The 14,758-nt window shown below is 38.8% G+C and overlaps 1 protein-coding gene across 29 annotated transcripts in view; it reads right to left on the reverse strand.

The window, feature by feature from the left end:
• The window catches only part of msi2b (musashi RNA-binding protein 2b), a 247,131-nt gene that overhangs the window by 75,562 nt on the left and 156,811 nt on the right, over window positions 1–14,758 (reverse strand). For all 29 annotated transcript variants that reach the window (XM_015367411.2, XM_015367421.2, XM_015367403.2 and 26 more), the window contains one exon: window positions 3,078–3,160. In XM_015367411.2, coding sequence (XP_015222897.1) covers window positions 3,078–3,160 — 83 coding nt within the window. The remainder of the gene's footprint in view (window positions 1–3,077; window positions 3,161–14,758) is intronic.

Raw genomic sequence — 14,758 nt, forward strand, 5'->3', positions numbered from 1 at the left:
GAACACGATATGGGTTAGAATCCAACAGTATATCATAACGGCTCCTCTTGGAACATCAAACACATACTACTGTACTGTATGTATGAGAACAAGTAGGTCTTGATTTATGTGGTGGGTGCTTTCCTGAAAACTGATTTGCAAATCAAAAACTAATTTCTCATATGAATCCATATAAAAAGTTGGATGGATGACTCCCACTGTGACAGCTGAACTCTCAAATAAAAACATTAACACATGTATTCACATAGAATGAGTTGCACTAAAGGCTTTTTTTAAATTAATTTTTGTTCATGTTTATAAAATGTAAAATGTGAATTGAGTCACATCTGATCTAGACTGCAGTTATCTTTGTTCTTTTCACTAACAGTGAATTTTTAAAATGTCATTTAAAGTCTCATAAGTAACATTACTAACAATTGTTTTCTTATTTTAGATTATCATTAATCATTTTACCTATTATGTAAGTCTTATTTACTGAATATTTAGGTTCTGTAAGCTCAGACCCAGCAGTCATGAAGGACCTGTTCCACTGATTTGAAAGAAAGAGAGTCTTGGAGTTTAACAGGCTCAGTAATGTACTTCACACAAGTGAGTATAACAACCTATAACAGCATGGATATATTCGCCACTGTTAATGACGGATTTGGGTAAGACTGGTTTAACGTGTGGCATAAATGGAATACATCAAAAGAATAAAGAACAAAATAGGGATTAATTTCCTTGTCTTTGTAGAAAAGTAGGAAAAAGTTGTACATATAAATAAAAGATAGAGGGAGTAATTCACTTTCATAATCCTTCTGAATTGTTCTGATTTCTTTGCCAAAACTCCTTCGATCTTTAAACAAAGCAAGTCCAAACCCCTTTCCTTTGTTTCTTTTTCTGTCTCTTCCTACCCAGATGTCAGTGCTGTGTCAGAGCTTAGAGGGCTAAAATGAAGCAGTTTGAGTTCTGTTCAGTTCAAGCCTTCCTCTTTATAGCAAGGGGAAGTCTGCTAAATGTTTTATGGAGTTCTGCGTGCCCAGAGTCAGAATCAAAGGCACAGATCAGCAAGAGGATTCCAGTGAAGAGCTACAAGTCTGAGATGAGGCAACATGTGTCTCAGTGGTCTAGCCTTTCAGAATCTGGCACGATTTGTAACAATTTACAGCTTATTGAAATCTTGACAGCACTAGTTTAATGCTGGGTCGGCCAGAGCATCGGAATCCAGTTCAGTGAAGATGCACATTGTTGTTGTTGCTTTCAGTTAAAAAGGGGGTTTAGGGTCAGAGGAAGTTGGTGCTGAAATGGCAGTAAACTGGGACCTACAATTGCTTAGATGTTTTCAAGTATGAAGTACATCATTATTGCATTTAAAAAATGCATAAATTAGCAAGTCAAATATCCACACAAGCTCCTAGCAGATGATGCTTCAGAGATTGCTTTGATCTTGTCGGACATCAGACGAAAAGAGGAGGGAGACAGGAATCCATCCAAAGCATACAGTATTCTTGTATGTGGAGAAAGATACCACTAAAATGTCCTTACCTACTACCTCAATTTTTTAAACTTTTCCAGCACCCATTTATTTGCACCATCAAAGCAGGCTTCCCAATGAGAGATGTGAAACTTTAACAAAGTTGTCATTAATGAGAGATAAATTGTCAGTAATGGATGCTATGCTTGAAATATCTTTCTGTACTCTTTTCACTACAACTGATATTAACGATGCACGCAATTCCCTCATAGCCCAATTTAATCCAGTCAGTCAATGAAGGCAGAACTATGCTCAGCAAATGGAAAAAAAAAATAAAGCACTCACATTGTGCTCCCTGAACAATGAAACCATTTGATGAAATATCATATAAAAATCAATAAAATCATATTCTCTTAAGAGATCTGCTACCACTGTGTCCATTCCAGGGATGCAAGGCTTTGATATTAGCTTCTCTCTCACTGGGATCTTCCCAGAGTCCAAGCTCAATCTCCAGTCCTAGGACTCTTACCCAGCTCACCGCTGTTAATGATTTTTCTTCTCCCCACCTCAATGCGCTTATCTGATTAAATGAAAGCTGCAATTTTTCATTGATTGGTTTAAAGTGCTTACACACTGAAGAACACATCTATCTGGAATCTAGAAAGCACTTCATTCCTATTCTAACTCCAGAAATTTCATCCATCGGTCAAGAAGCTCCTACAGCGATGGAAGACATACAGAGGACAATGCACTGAGTTCAAAAGCTTAAAGTTAGCTTTTCCATTCCTTGGGGTTACAAAGCACAAAACATTCAGGGGCTACACTGCCTGACTGCACTAAAGGAAACCCAAGTGAGCTGTCTTATAGTAACGGAAGATGTGTACTATCCAATCTGAACCCAGTACTTTGTTAAGAAGCTCAGCGCCTTTGTGATTAGCCTAAGCTGGTTACTGAGTCAGGCCAGCCGACAACACTAATTTGTTTTCCTTATGCATTCAGCTGTAATTTTGTACCCTGCATGAAAAATAAAATAAATGAATTACTGAAACTGTCTGGTGTTCCTGCGTGCCATTTATTATTTTCCGGGGCATGAGGAAACAAACAAACACAAAATCTCTTCGCTAAACACAGCCACATCTACTGCAGTGAAGCATTGGACTAGCCTGGTTTAGGAAGATCTAAGAACTTTCAGTACTCAGAAACAGGTCAAGCACTGATGCTGGCCCAGCGGTCTGCTCCCATTCAAAAGCCTTCACAGGTAGTTTCATTTCCTTGCTCAATAATTTATGGAAGAGGTGAGAGACCGAGTCATTACTTGAGTGCCAGAGCTGTAGAGGGAGGTACAGCTGGCAGACAGACGGGACTCACAGACACAATTTCACGGTTTCCGACCAGTAGGGGGGTGGAGGTGGGGGTTGCGTACACACACTACTGCCTCTCAATCCCACTGCCCCAACTGGGAGATGCAGCAGGGCGCACAGACACCTCCTCCACCACCCCCTCCCTTGAGACCCACCGCAGTGCCACCCTCTTAACTTCCATGCTCTTATTAATGTTCTGCTAAAAAGAAAATAAAATATTAATCTGGTCAGATTGAAAATTTCTGAAGGTGAAACTGACTTACCATTTTATTATTGATTTCATGAAAATGGATTTCACAGACTTTTTCCACGACATCCTCATTCTCGAAAGTTACAAAGCCGAATCCTGCCCAGAAGAGAGAGGGAGAGACAGAGACAGAGAGAGCAATTAGACAAGGTGCACCTTCTGCAATATGGGATATGTACAGAGTGAACACAAGAACTGCATTCCCTCAAAATTAAGCATCTGAAAAAAAACTGTTTGTCTACTTCCCTATTCTAGGATTATGGATTTCCACCAAATGAACCTGGAGTACAAAGCCTCTTCATAGGCTGTTACTCTACCAAAACCTGCAGCTAAATTCCAGCCAATTTTAAACAAAATTTGGCTCATGTACACTATGCTTTGAAGTAGCAGACTAATCAGGAAGCATGTTTGAAGAATATTGGCTTACACGATTTTTGCGTTCACAAAACAATGAGAAGACAAAAAGTGTCATGGTAAATAAGTTCTCCAGGAAAGAGAAGAGACAGCTTTGTTGAAAGGAACTGTGGTGCTAAAGACTATACTTTTGAAAATGCAAATAAAATCTTAATTATATTTTAATCTGGAATTTCACTGGCATAAACTGTATGCTCGATAAGCACCATTTATGCTATATATTATTAACATCCTCTGTAATACATTTTAACATTTTTGTCTAGCTCTAAAAATGCTGCAGTTTATGCTTTATCAGTACCTAATGATGTATGTTTTATGTGTAGTACTCTACAGTACACAGTTTTTTTACCATGAAAATTACGAAATCTCAGACATTATTAGAAGTACCGCATGCCTACTTCACAGACAAAGCGAAGAAAAAAAAACACAAAGCCTATTTAATGAGATTCATGGAGCTAGGCCTTGCATCTGAATTTCATTAAATGTATTTTGTGTTCCCTTCATTGATATTTCTCTGTATAACAAGCTCTTATTTTTATGTTAATGTAAGCCCCGAATATCACAGTTATTTCACAGACTGGCCATGTTATTTTTTAAATGAAATTCAGCTTTAACTCTTTCCTTTACCTAAGATTTAAGTACTAATGTTATTTTCATTGTAAAGGTGGTCCATGAGCAATATTACTGATATTGAACTTTTCCAAAGAATAATATTTGACCAGCTATTCAAATCTTTCTGTTTTGTCTTCCAACTAGACAGTCCTTGAATGTATACTTAAAATCATTCTAAAACACCATGTTAAATAGTGCACCACTACTATAATGTCTCACTAGTAAACGTGCAAAGCAAAGTCTACAAATCCTCCAGGGTTTTGACTAAAACGAGCTTCCAAGACTCCAAAAATATAAGGAAAAGCCAACCAGAAGCTGTCTCCTGTCCGGTTCTGGCAGGGTATGTTACAGTTTTCACATTTCTCTCCAAGTTCAATGAACTCCAAAGGTAAGGAAGAGTGAGAAGGATAATGGGGATGACAGTGGGGAAACCACAGACCATGGCTGGCACTGGGTGTGGAATAAGAACATACAGAAGGGGGAGCCCAGAGACACAGTTCTGAGGTAAGTTCTGGGATCTACACTACCTTGTACTACACTTTAAAAAAAAAGTCAATAGATATATATAGAATACATTTTGTGCCTACAGTCCCACTGCACAGTACATCAGGTGGAGAAGTGAGAAATTGTTTGGCCAACAGAGTTAAGGGGAAACATTAGAGAGATAAGGCTGTTCCACCCCAGAGTTACCACCCCGTCTCTTTTGAAAAGTGCCATGGGATCCTCCAAACCAAGTCGTTTGTATCTATTAACCAGCAGCTAAATGCATTAAAAAGCCACTGACCAAGCACAGAGCATACAGTTGTTGAGTAGAACTGAGTTGTTAACTGTAAATTAAATACTTTGCAGGGGTAAAGAGGAACGGAAGTGTGATGCAAGTTCTCATGCTCACAGCTGACCTTTCAGTACAACTTTCTTCATGCAGCCCCTCTCAAACATTACTGTCCCAATAAGTATGGCTGTTGCTACTGTAATAATTATTGCTATAAAAAGCTGTGCAAATGGCTGTGGCAGATATGCACAGTCCTTTCAGGGTGGAGGGGGGGGGTGGAGGGGGCTCTGGCAGGATCTGGAGCTTATTATCCAGTAACCTCCATTCTCTGAAGCACTTCCTCTACGACCTCATCAGGACATCCTGGGGCCACTCAGAGGCTAATAAAGCAGGCAGTCAGGAGTGTTGAAAGCGCCATTCATAGGCCAAACTCCCTTCCAACCAGCGCCCCCTCCTGCCGCTCTGCTCAAAGGATGGGGTGGATGCAGGCCAGTTAAAAAGCTGTTTGATGCCTGCTGTCTCTCTCCCTGCCCGGCAGATCAAGCCTGTCCTCTGGAATAAACCCTGGCTCAGCCAGCCCCAGGCCTTTTTCAGATCAACGGCTTTCATAACGCTAAACACCGCCGAGCCCGCCTGCTGTGTCAGCTAATCAAAAAAGATGTCATTGTTTTGAATTCGCCTCGTTTTTTTTGCTTCACATACTGGTATGTTTTTCTTCTCTAAATATCAATCACAATCTCCCATGTAGGAAAGGAGATGTCAGAAGCATTTAGCAACCTAGCTGTCATTTTTATGGACACACACAAAAGCATATGCAAGAAAACTCTATGTCTTCCAACACTAAAGAACCTTTTTTAGTTCTATAAGCAGTATTTGTTGCCTGCAGAGTAAGAAAACATAAAAACCTCAAGGCAAACTATGAACATATAATCATAAATTCCATGTTTTTTTTAAAAGCAAAAGAAAGATGTCAGTCAATATGATTGTAGCCCAAAAAATTCAGTAGGTTAACAAAACACTGCCCATTTTTCCTGCTGATTTGTTTGTGACAAGTACCTTCAAGCAAATCACAAAAAGACTGAAAAATGAATATGAAACTCTTTGTATTTATAGCAGCAAACTTACAAAAATACAGATTAGCTGTGTGGTAGCTTATTTTCCCAATGAGAACCTGACTGCAATGTGTGTGGACTGCACACAGACACTTTGACTGATTTCTGGAGAGAGCTTTATATGTGACTGTAGTCCTGGCCTTCTGCAGTATGAGGGGGGTTTAAATCATATGCATGAGATGCATTTAGTTTTCTATCCCAGTCCTTTCTCCCTTATCGGCACCACGTGGAAGACTTCTGACAACCAACAAATCAGCTGTCAAGAGCAATTTCTCATGGCTCCGCAGAGAGCACAGGCTTGCTGGGTGGCTGTCTGCTGGAATAGTCTCAGATAGGAAGGCAGGTGGAGCAGGGGGTTAACACACCTGCCTTTACTGGGCCGTGCAAACCCAGGGGCGGAGGTCGTCAGGCGAGTTATTGGCCTCAACACGACATGATATGGTTAGAAGCCATGCAGAGATCACCTGAGCTGAACTCAGTGCTCTGCACAATATCAGCCAGCTGGGCAGATGGAATGAAAACAGAATTTAAATGACACTCCCAGGCACTCAGTCCTCAGTGCTCACCTCTAGGTTGTATAGAAGGAAAGTGAAACAAATTATGCAAGTAAAAAAATGACACACTGACCCTATCTTAAAATTATAGCTTTAAAAAGAACTATTCTCAGCTTCACAGCAAGTGCAGCTGCTGTACAATTAAACCACATAACAGAACAAAATGACCAGATTCCAGCATGATAAGACACCATGTCTTCCCTGCTGTACATGGTGTTCAATCTTCTCTGGCCCTATAGGGGTACTGTTGCAAACCAAACACTCCCTCCACACTCCTCCAGACGAAGAAAGAACTTTATCATCTACAGCTGTCCACTCAGGCACTCCTTCAGCACAAGTAGCTTCTGAAACACTTGCTGTATCTTTACAACTTGCCTAGGTGGAACTGGACTCTGGTGCATTCAGCTATGTTTTGCTGAAGAGAAGAGCCCTGAAACCTGACACTACATCTTTGCAGGAGATCCATCTACACTGCAGAACTATATCTAAGCAGAAAATGCTTTACAGAGGGAAAATACTGCAGAATTGTTGGCAGACCCTGATATAATTAAATTAAAATCCATCTCTCAACACAATAATTACAGACAATAATTTGCCTGCAGGAGAAATCTCACATCCTCTGTAGGATATATGTACACTGACTCAACAGAGAGGGAATCCAGTAAAGACTTTACCAGACATCTTCACAAAGTCTTTGATTGACAAAATGAGCTAATGTCTGTACATAAGGACAGCAAGTCAAACCATTCACGGTTAATTATGGCAGAGTATTTTCCTGGCTGTTATGTTCTGGATGCAGATTTCCAATCAGAACTGCTTATCAGTCAGAATTAAGGAAGAAGGAGGCAATCGGTAACTTGAGCAATCTTCCCTCTCAGCCTAGAGCTACACGGGTCTTTCACCATGTAGACAGAAAGAAAATCTTTTACAAATCAAATGAAACCAGAAAAGCTTTTCAGAGTATGACCGGATAAATCGAGAAGCTGATGCTAACACCTTTTTTCCCTACTTTTTCCTCTTTTCTTTACGTTACAATCATTTTAATGACAACACATACATTTGCAATCTCTGGCCCTATAATAAGTGTTACTGACTATTACTCAACAGTCTGGAATGGCTGGATTGTATCTAACACTTATTAGCGCTGTGCTGTCTGGTAGGGTCTCCACAGACTCCTGAACATTCACAGCCTCTTAGAACCCAAAGGGCTTTAACACACATAACACAAATCCCTCTTGGGAAAAAGACACAAATAAAATTAAAATCCTTAATCAACGAGTCTATGCGTGACCTTGGCTTAAACAGTGAATTCTGCCTTGAGCATTTAATATATTTTAAGGAAAGAAAAGACATAAGCAAACTCGATGTTATTTTCAAAGCTGATTATTATTATGAGGAAGAAACCTAATAAGGAGTATTTTACAGGTAGACCATTACTTGGAGCTGCCGGCAAACTGTCATAAACAATTTCATGTTAGTGAAATTGTTTTCCCTATTTGTTTCCTGGGAATTAGATTAAAATGTTGTTATTTGTTTAAAAAGACCAGATACAGTAGGTCAGTCATTGGTAGGAGTGTATCTAAAATCAGGACAGGCAGGAAAAGGGTGCACAGAGCATATCTCAAGTGTTTTAGACACTAAACCACAGAAAAATCCAGCTGTAACTAAATGAATGTGCTCAGTCAGTACTCTATCTTACCATTTAAAAGATCAGGAATTTCAATGTGTGTGTACCTCAGTATTTTCTGACTATCACGGTCTCATTAACACAAAGATTGTATACATGCACACAAATGTATTCGGTGGTTTATCTGTGCGAGCCCAATTGAATTTACTGGCAGCTATGAGAAACTATTTACATAAAAATAAAATTATGGTACAACAATACAAATGGCATATAATTTCAGCTTCTGCCAGTGTATATCAGAGCACACCAAATGGGAAATGCTCATTGTTTTTCCTTTGCTCACTGCACTGAATCCCACATTGTTGTTATGCAGCAAAAGCTACTGTATGTGAACTAGGCCTTTAATTTAAGGAATTAGAATCCGCAAGACATTTTCTTATTTCCAGAGTGGTAAGTGTCATTATCATGGTATCTGCCTTGGGACAGCTCCAGATGGTCATCAGTGCTGACCTCAGTGGTGAAATGATATGGAGCCTTGTTCTGTGGTAGAATGCTACGATTACTATGAGTTTCAGAGTGTGTGTGGCCACAGGTCCTAACAAAGCAATGTGTGTGTATGTCCTCATGTTCCCCAAGTCCCTGCAGACAGGTGGGTGTCTCTTTTAAGCTGCAATCTAACACCTTTCACACAAAATGAAGTGGTGGGAGCAGACATGAGCCACAACAATAAAATCATCGCCAAGCATCAATTAATTTCTCTTCTCCTTGATAAATGGGCTTCCTTCCTATCCATTAATAATGAGAGGGAAGAAAAACAAGAAAACTGTGACTGGTTTAATTTTTTATCAATCTGTCTGCTCACTGGGCCTAGGCAATATTTCTTCTTTGCTGGAAAAGCTCTTTCCTGCCCCAGGAGTAGCTGCTGGGAATAGCAAATGGATCCTTTCACATCAATAAATGGATTGGCCAGAATCAATGGGAGTTTTCTGCTTTATTTACACATCCCCTTAATCAGAAAGGGGGAAAAAAGTTACTTAGTAAGCTCTCAGGAACCTGGAAGTGATGTCCCTTGTAAAATAAATTAGATTGGACAGTGTAATCGATTGCAGCACCACCACCCAACTACACAGTAATGACTTCGGTGAAATACGTTTAACTGGACAAAAATAAATTTACAAGCACGTATGTGAAGGAGTCAAGCACGATGCAGTCACATTGGATGAAAAATTTCATCTGAGGCTCACAAAAAAAAACCTCAATCACACATGTATACTGTATGTATAAGATGTATAAACATCAACAGTTTCTGAAGGCCGACAGGGCACAGGAATATTAAATACTGATTCTAAAAATACAACAACAGTTTCACCTACTTTTATAAATTAGAATATAGCACATCACATGTTAATGCTAATTTAATTAATGTGATGGCAACTGAGTAGCATTAAAATGCTTAAAAGTAAATGAGTAAACTCTGCTTCATTTATTATGTAAAGCACACAGGTTTAGGGAATCACAGTTATTTTAAGGAATCACAGCTATTTTCTTCAACATGGTTAGATATGAGATGTATCTAGGTCAGGTTGAGTAGCTGTGCTGTGGACAGGAGGAGTGGGAGTGTGCTTTGTAACGCAGTCCACTCTCTGCTCCAGACAGTGAGTAACCCCCCTCTGTGAACTCCATCAGACTGAGGCCCCAGGCTGCACTTCTCCAGCTCTATCACACCCAGAGGAGCACTGATGTGCACTGCTGTCTGGCTCTGTTCTCTCACACACACATGCTTACAGAGGTTCACACGGACACACACACAGGGCTGCAGACACAGAAAGACATAGATACATTGAGAAAAAAAAGCAATCATTAACGGGTACAGAAACATAACCCTCAAATGCCAGGATTCAGCATGACGTGTTTTTCTTCTATGATTGTGAAATGTTTTCTCAGGTTGCAGTACCCTTTTCCTACCTGTACATACCTGGTTTCTACAAAGCTTGTCAGTACCATTTAATAAAATACAGTACCAGGTCACACATGGATGAATATGAGATGATAGTTTTGATTCTACATTAATGAAGAAACATGTTAAAATTAAACTTCCTTACAGTATATTCTACAGTACATCAGTTTTTGGTTTTATACTCAAAAGACGCATCTGATAAGAGTTTACCTTCTGTGCTGGTAATAGAAATTCATAGGCACATATAAGAGAGCTTTTATTTCACCAGTTTATCAGGAGCACTGCGGGTGTGAAGATGGCTTGGAAATGAGACATACAGCTCCCCTTTAACCCAATAACACAGCTCGTCATGCTGTAGAGTTTTGATCACCTTGCTAAAACGATGAAACAAAACTCCCGACATGGTGACACCCAAGACTAATCTACCTGTACACTGAATCTGGCCATCAAAGCCCTGACTTAGGTTACTGACTGGAAACCATAACCCCTACTCTACCCCCCAGGAAAGCCAGGCTTAAATTTTTAAGTGTGGCAAAACTGTCTCTTCCCTCTCCAGTCCTAACAAATATACCCTCCTGCACACTACACACCTCTGCCAGAGATTGTGTTACAGTTTGGGCAGCTGGCTCCCAGGAGCCTTGAAGAGCATCACAGGGACCAGACACACAGAACTGTGGCAGGCTGCATCTCCTTGAGGAGCTTACATTTTTATTATGTTTGCATCATCCCTGGAAAATGAGGCCCGGAGCATTTGCTCAGATGGGTACAACTGAAGGATGAAGTTACAGTAAGACCCAAACATGCTTGCGGCTTCACTAAGCTCAGGAAATGAACAAAAATATTTTATAAAACTGAGTTACACAGCTTAAGTAAGGGAAAAAAAATAAAGAAAAAGTACAAAAATATATGCAAGTACTGTATATATACAATTCCCCTGACTTGACTACTTTTACTACAGTATATACCAAAACATTCTGTGTATGCTACTGTACATGATGCCTTGATGAGGACATGTAGAAATCTATGTAAAAGCTCAGATGTCTTTCAGGTGTAGCATCGCACAGCTCACAGTAACCCTTGTGCTATGTATAATGTATATTCCTGCTTCCTGATGGATAACATTACATATATTGAATTTATTTTGTCAAATGTCCACCCAATACATTATTTTGTGTTTTTGTAATTCCCTTTCAAACTATTTCTGTTTGCTTTGCTCCCAATCTTCAAAACTACTTTGTAACTGAAATTTTAATTAGTTTTCTATCTGTACTTACAGTACATCTGTCAAAACAGAGGTTATGGGCCTTAACATGATACTGTTTCCCATATGTATAACACAAAATGTCTAACATTTAAAAAGATCTAATATTAGTGGTACATACGTTAACTGAAAGCAACTATATTATAGGGAAGTAGAAGATAACATTAGAGTTCTAAGATGACTTATTAGTCCAGATTGCAGGGTTAAAAATACTGACAGGTGACTGATCCAATAAAGCACAATTCAAAGTGATACAGTAGCACAGTTCTCAGAAGGAGCATATGACAAGAATCTTGTATTTAGAAAGTAATGTACAATGAGATTGATGGGTTTCAACTGAAAATTTAAGGCTGTGCTTATACAGTATAAAAAACTGGAAAAGCCAATGGTTGTGCAGAGGTGTAAATAATAAATGATTACATCAATTACATCAGCTATTCAGACAAATGGTTGGATGTGTGTCACATAAAAACATAAAATAAAAAAGCCTCACTTTCTTAAGTCTCGATCTTTCCTTGTTTCTACAGCTCTTCGTATGTCTGCTCAGTTAAAAGCTTGTTGTTATTGAAAGGGTCCATTAATATTATGTATAGTTCAGGCTCATTGACCCCCGGGGAAACAAAATAATGTTCACCTTCTTCTGGCAATTAAAGGAAAGAAAAAGGGTATTTTAAAAATCCTTTTCTATCACTCTGGTTAAACTGCTGTTGCTTAATTTTATTCATTTTTTTAAGTGTCCAATCAATGAAATAGGGACCTGTTAAAATTAGTTCTAATCAATAGAAACTTATAGCTGAGCTATATCTCATGTTTTAAATGTATTTTATTATTTCTAGTTATTTATACAGTACTCATAATAAAAAAAATAAAAAAATAGAAGTCTTAAAAGTTTGTGAGCAAAACTTATGGATACATTTTTAAAGTCATACTAGTATTACATACTGATAATAAAAAACTATTGGAAATCCCCTTAAACTAAAGGTTTGCCACAAGGTTGTCTGGAATTTGAAATCTGTGGATTTTTGCAATTTCTTTTTTTCTTCTCAAGTGTGGGATTCATGATCTTACAAATCAAAAAGGATGCACACCCACAGAAACACAATCACATTCACAAATCCTCTCCTTTCTCACAAACGATTGAGCCATCTCTTCATATTGCACATGGACATTTATCTTATTCTGTTCTTTAACTATTTATATTAATGTTTTATTACATCCATCTCTCTGTGATTGCGTCTGACAGGGACAGTAATCGAACACCATATGTGTAAATGTTTTGAACTGAATGCATTGTGACAGTTCTTTGTTCATAATACATAACTTTATGCGGCTACAACACCCGCAGCCGCTGAAGCAACAAGTCCAATTTCACCCCTCTCTCCTAAGAACAGATTAATGTGATTACATTCGCATCAAAACAATTTCAACTTTAATTACACAGGACGCATCAATGCGATAGGCGTGATGAAAATTTTCAGAGGTAGCAATTGGCATGACAAGTTAAGAAAATACATTATTAAATAATCTGATAGTGCCTTTGCAACTGTAATTGTATTTGAGGTGGTGGGAGTGTTAATTCTTATCTAAGTTTGTGCAAGATTAAATCAGCTCAATGAGGTGTATATTTGTTTATGGATACTGGAAAGAGCTTTACCAGTCACTCAAGAAAATTGCTTTTGTCTATTTTTTTTTATCTGCAAATAATCCTCACATTGAAATCAGCACAAATTCAGATTTTGTATTGTAGGTAAATCTTCAGAATTGTCTTCTAAGAGACCACAACTTCTGGATGTGACTCAATTAGCAGTTTTTCCTATACTCACCTGTGATATAACATATTTCCAAATAGAATGGAGGTTTTTATTTTCGTTCTTTGACTCTTTATAAGACTCTATCATAGAGCAGAATGGGAAGGCATGTTAGAGATCTCTATAAAATCATGTAGTTGACTATCAGAGCAAACAAACCATATGGACAAAGTTAGATTAGAATTGGACAGTGCAGTTCCTATAACCTTGGCTCCACATTAATAACTACTGTAGCTGCAGTGAATCCCTTGAAGGAGGTCATAACTGTGCGCAACACAATGAGTGCTTTGCTCAGCTTTTAAGGGATACAAATGAGCCTCTACACTGCACTTAGCTTACTGATAGAAAAGGCTGGTAAAACTACTTTCAAATAATACATGAATAATCTCATCCACTCACCTGTGTAGAAGGAGAGCCAAGCATCATGGTTTTGTATTGATTGAATATAATTAATTATAATCATAAGATGCTTTTTGAAAATGACCTCCATTATTTTTTGTTTTAAAAAAACACATTTTCAGTCATTCATAATGTACAATTTCCACTCGAAACCAAGTATTCCTCTACTTCTGTACTGCAAAGTGTGTTACCAGGCCCTTCTGTTAAGCTGATTAAATGTGGATTAGAGACACTGACTAATGAGTCTAATTTTCTCGTCTCTGGCACATGTGTGATCTAGACCCTCTGAAGACTGCAGCACACTGAAACGAACTCTGAATCTCCTGAACTTGTGGGATGATGAGGAACCACTCCAGCAATCGCATGCTGAGAAGCAACATGGATTCACTGATGGGAAAGAAACATGTTCCTTTCAGGCTAGGTGAAGCATTAAGTAGCTTGTTTAACTGTCATTTATATTTCAGATTTTTTCTTTTGGGCTTTGTTTTAAGTCCCGATCAAAATCTAATATAACCCTCAGTGGGCCGAGTCAGCTGGCCGGTGGAAAAGTTACAGTATAACCCTGGAAGAGTCTTGTCTAGGGAGAACGACACCAATGTCGTAGCGCCCACACTGTGGAGATGAGATGCGGACTGCAGCACCTGGAATCCAGGGCATGACGATTAACACTGTAAATTGCATCAAGATGTTCACTAGTAGCGTGTTATCCATTCAAGAAAAAGCCTTGTGCAGTCTGTAAATATATTTTTCTAAATTAAAACAAGAATGTTGCTTTACCAGCTTTAATGAATTGCAAGAAACTGCATTAGGAAGTGATCCTGTTGGTAACCACAACAGTGGCTGCAGATGAATTGATGTTACCCTAGACAGAACGGCTGCTCCTACACCCGCCTCCTTGCAGGAGCGAGGCAGGTGTGTGTGTTCTGCAGTGAAGGCTCTGCTCTATTACTCAGCTCATGTGCTGAAAGAACCATTTTGTCCTGGCTTGTGTATGTAGGTCAGCTAGCAGAGATGGGCCATCAATTCTACTGCCCTACTTAGAAACAGGAAAACACAGTGCACTGCAGAAATTACATGTTTTTCTTCTGTTCAGTAAAAAAGTGAGGATGGAGTTAAAAAGGGTGTTTTCTTCATAAACACTGATGTGGTGATAAAGAAAATAGTTTGCCTTTTTGTGATAA

The sequence above is a fragment of the Lepisosteus oculatus genome, chromosome 26 (genome assembly GCF_040954835.1).
Source record: "Lepisosteus oculatus isolate fLepOcu1 chromosome 26, fLepOcu1.hap2, whole genome shotgun sequence".
Classification (NCBI taxonomy): Eukaryota; Metazoa; Chordata; class Actinopteri; order Semionotiformes; family Lepisosteidae; genus Lepisosteus; species Lepisosteus oculatus.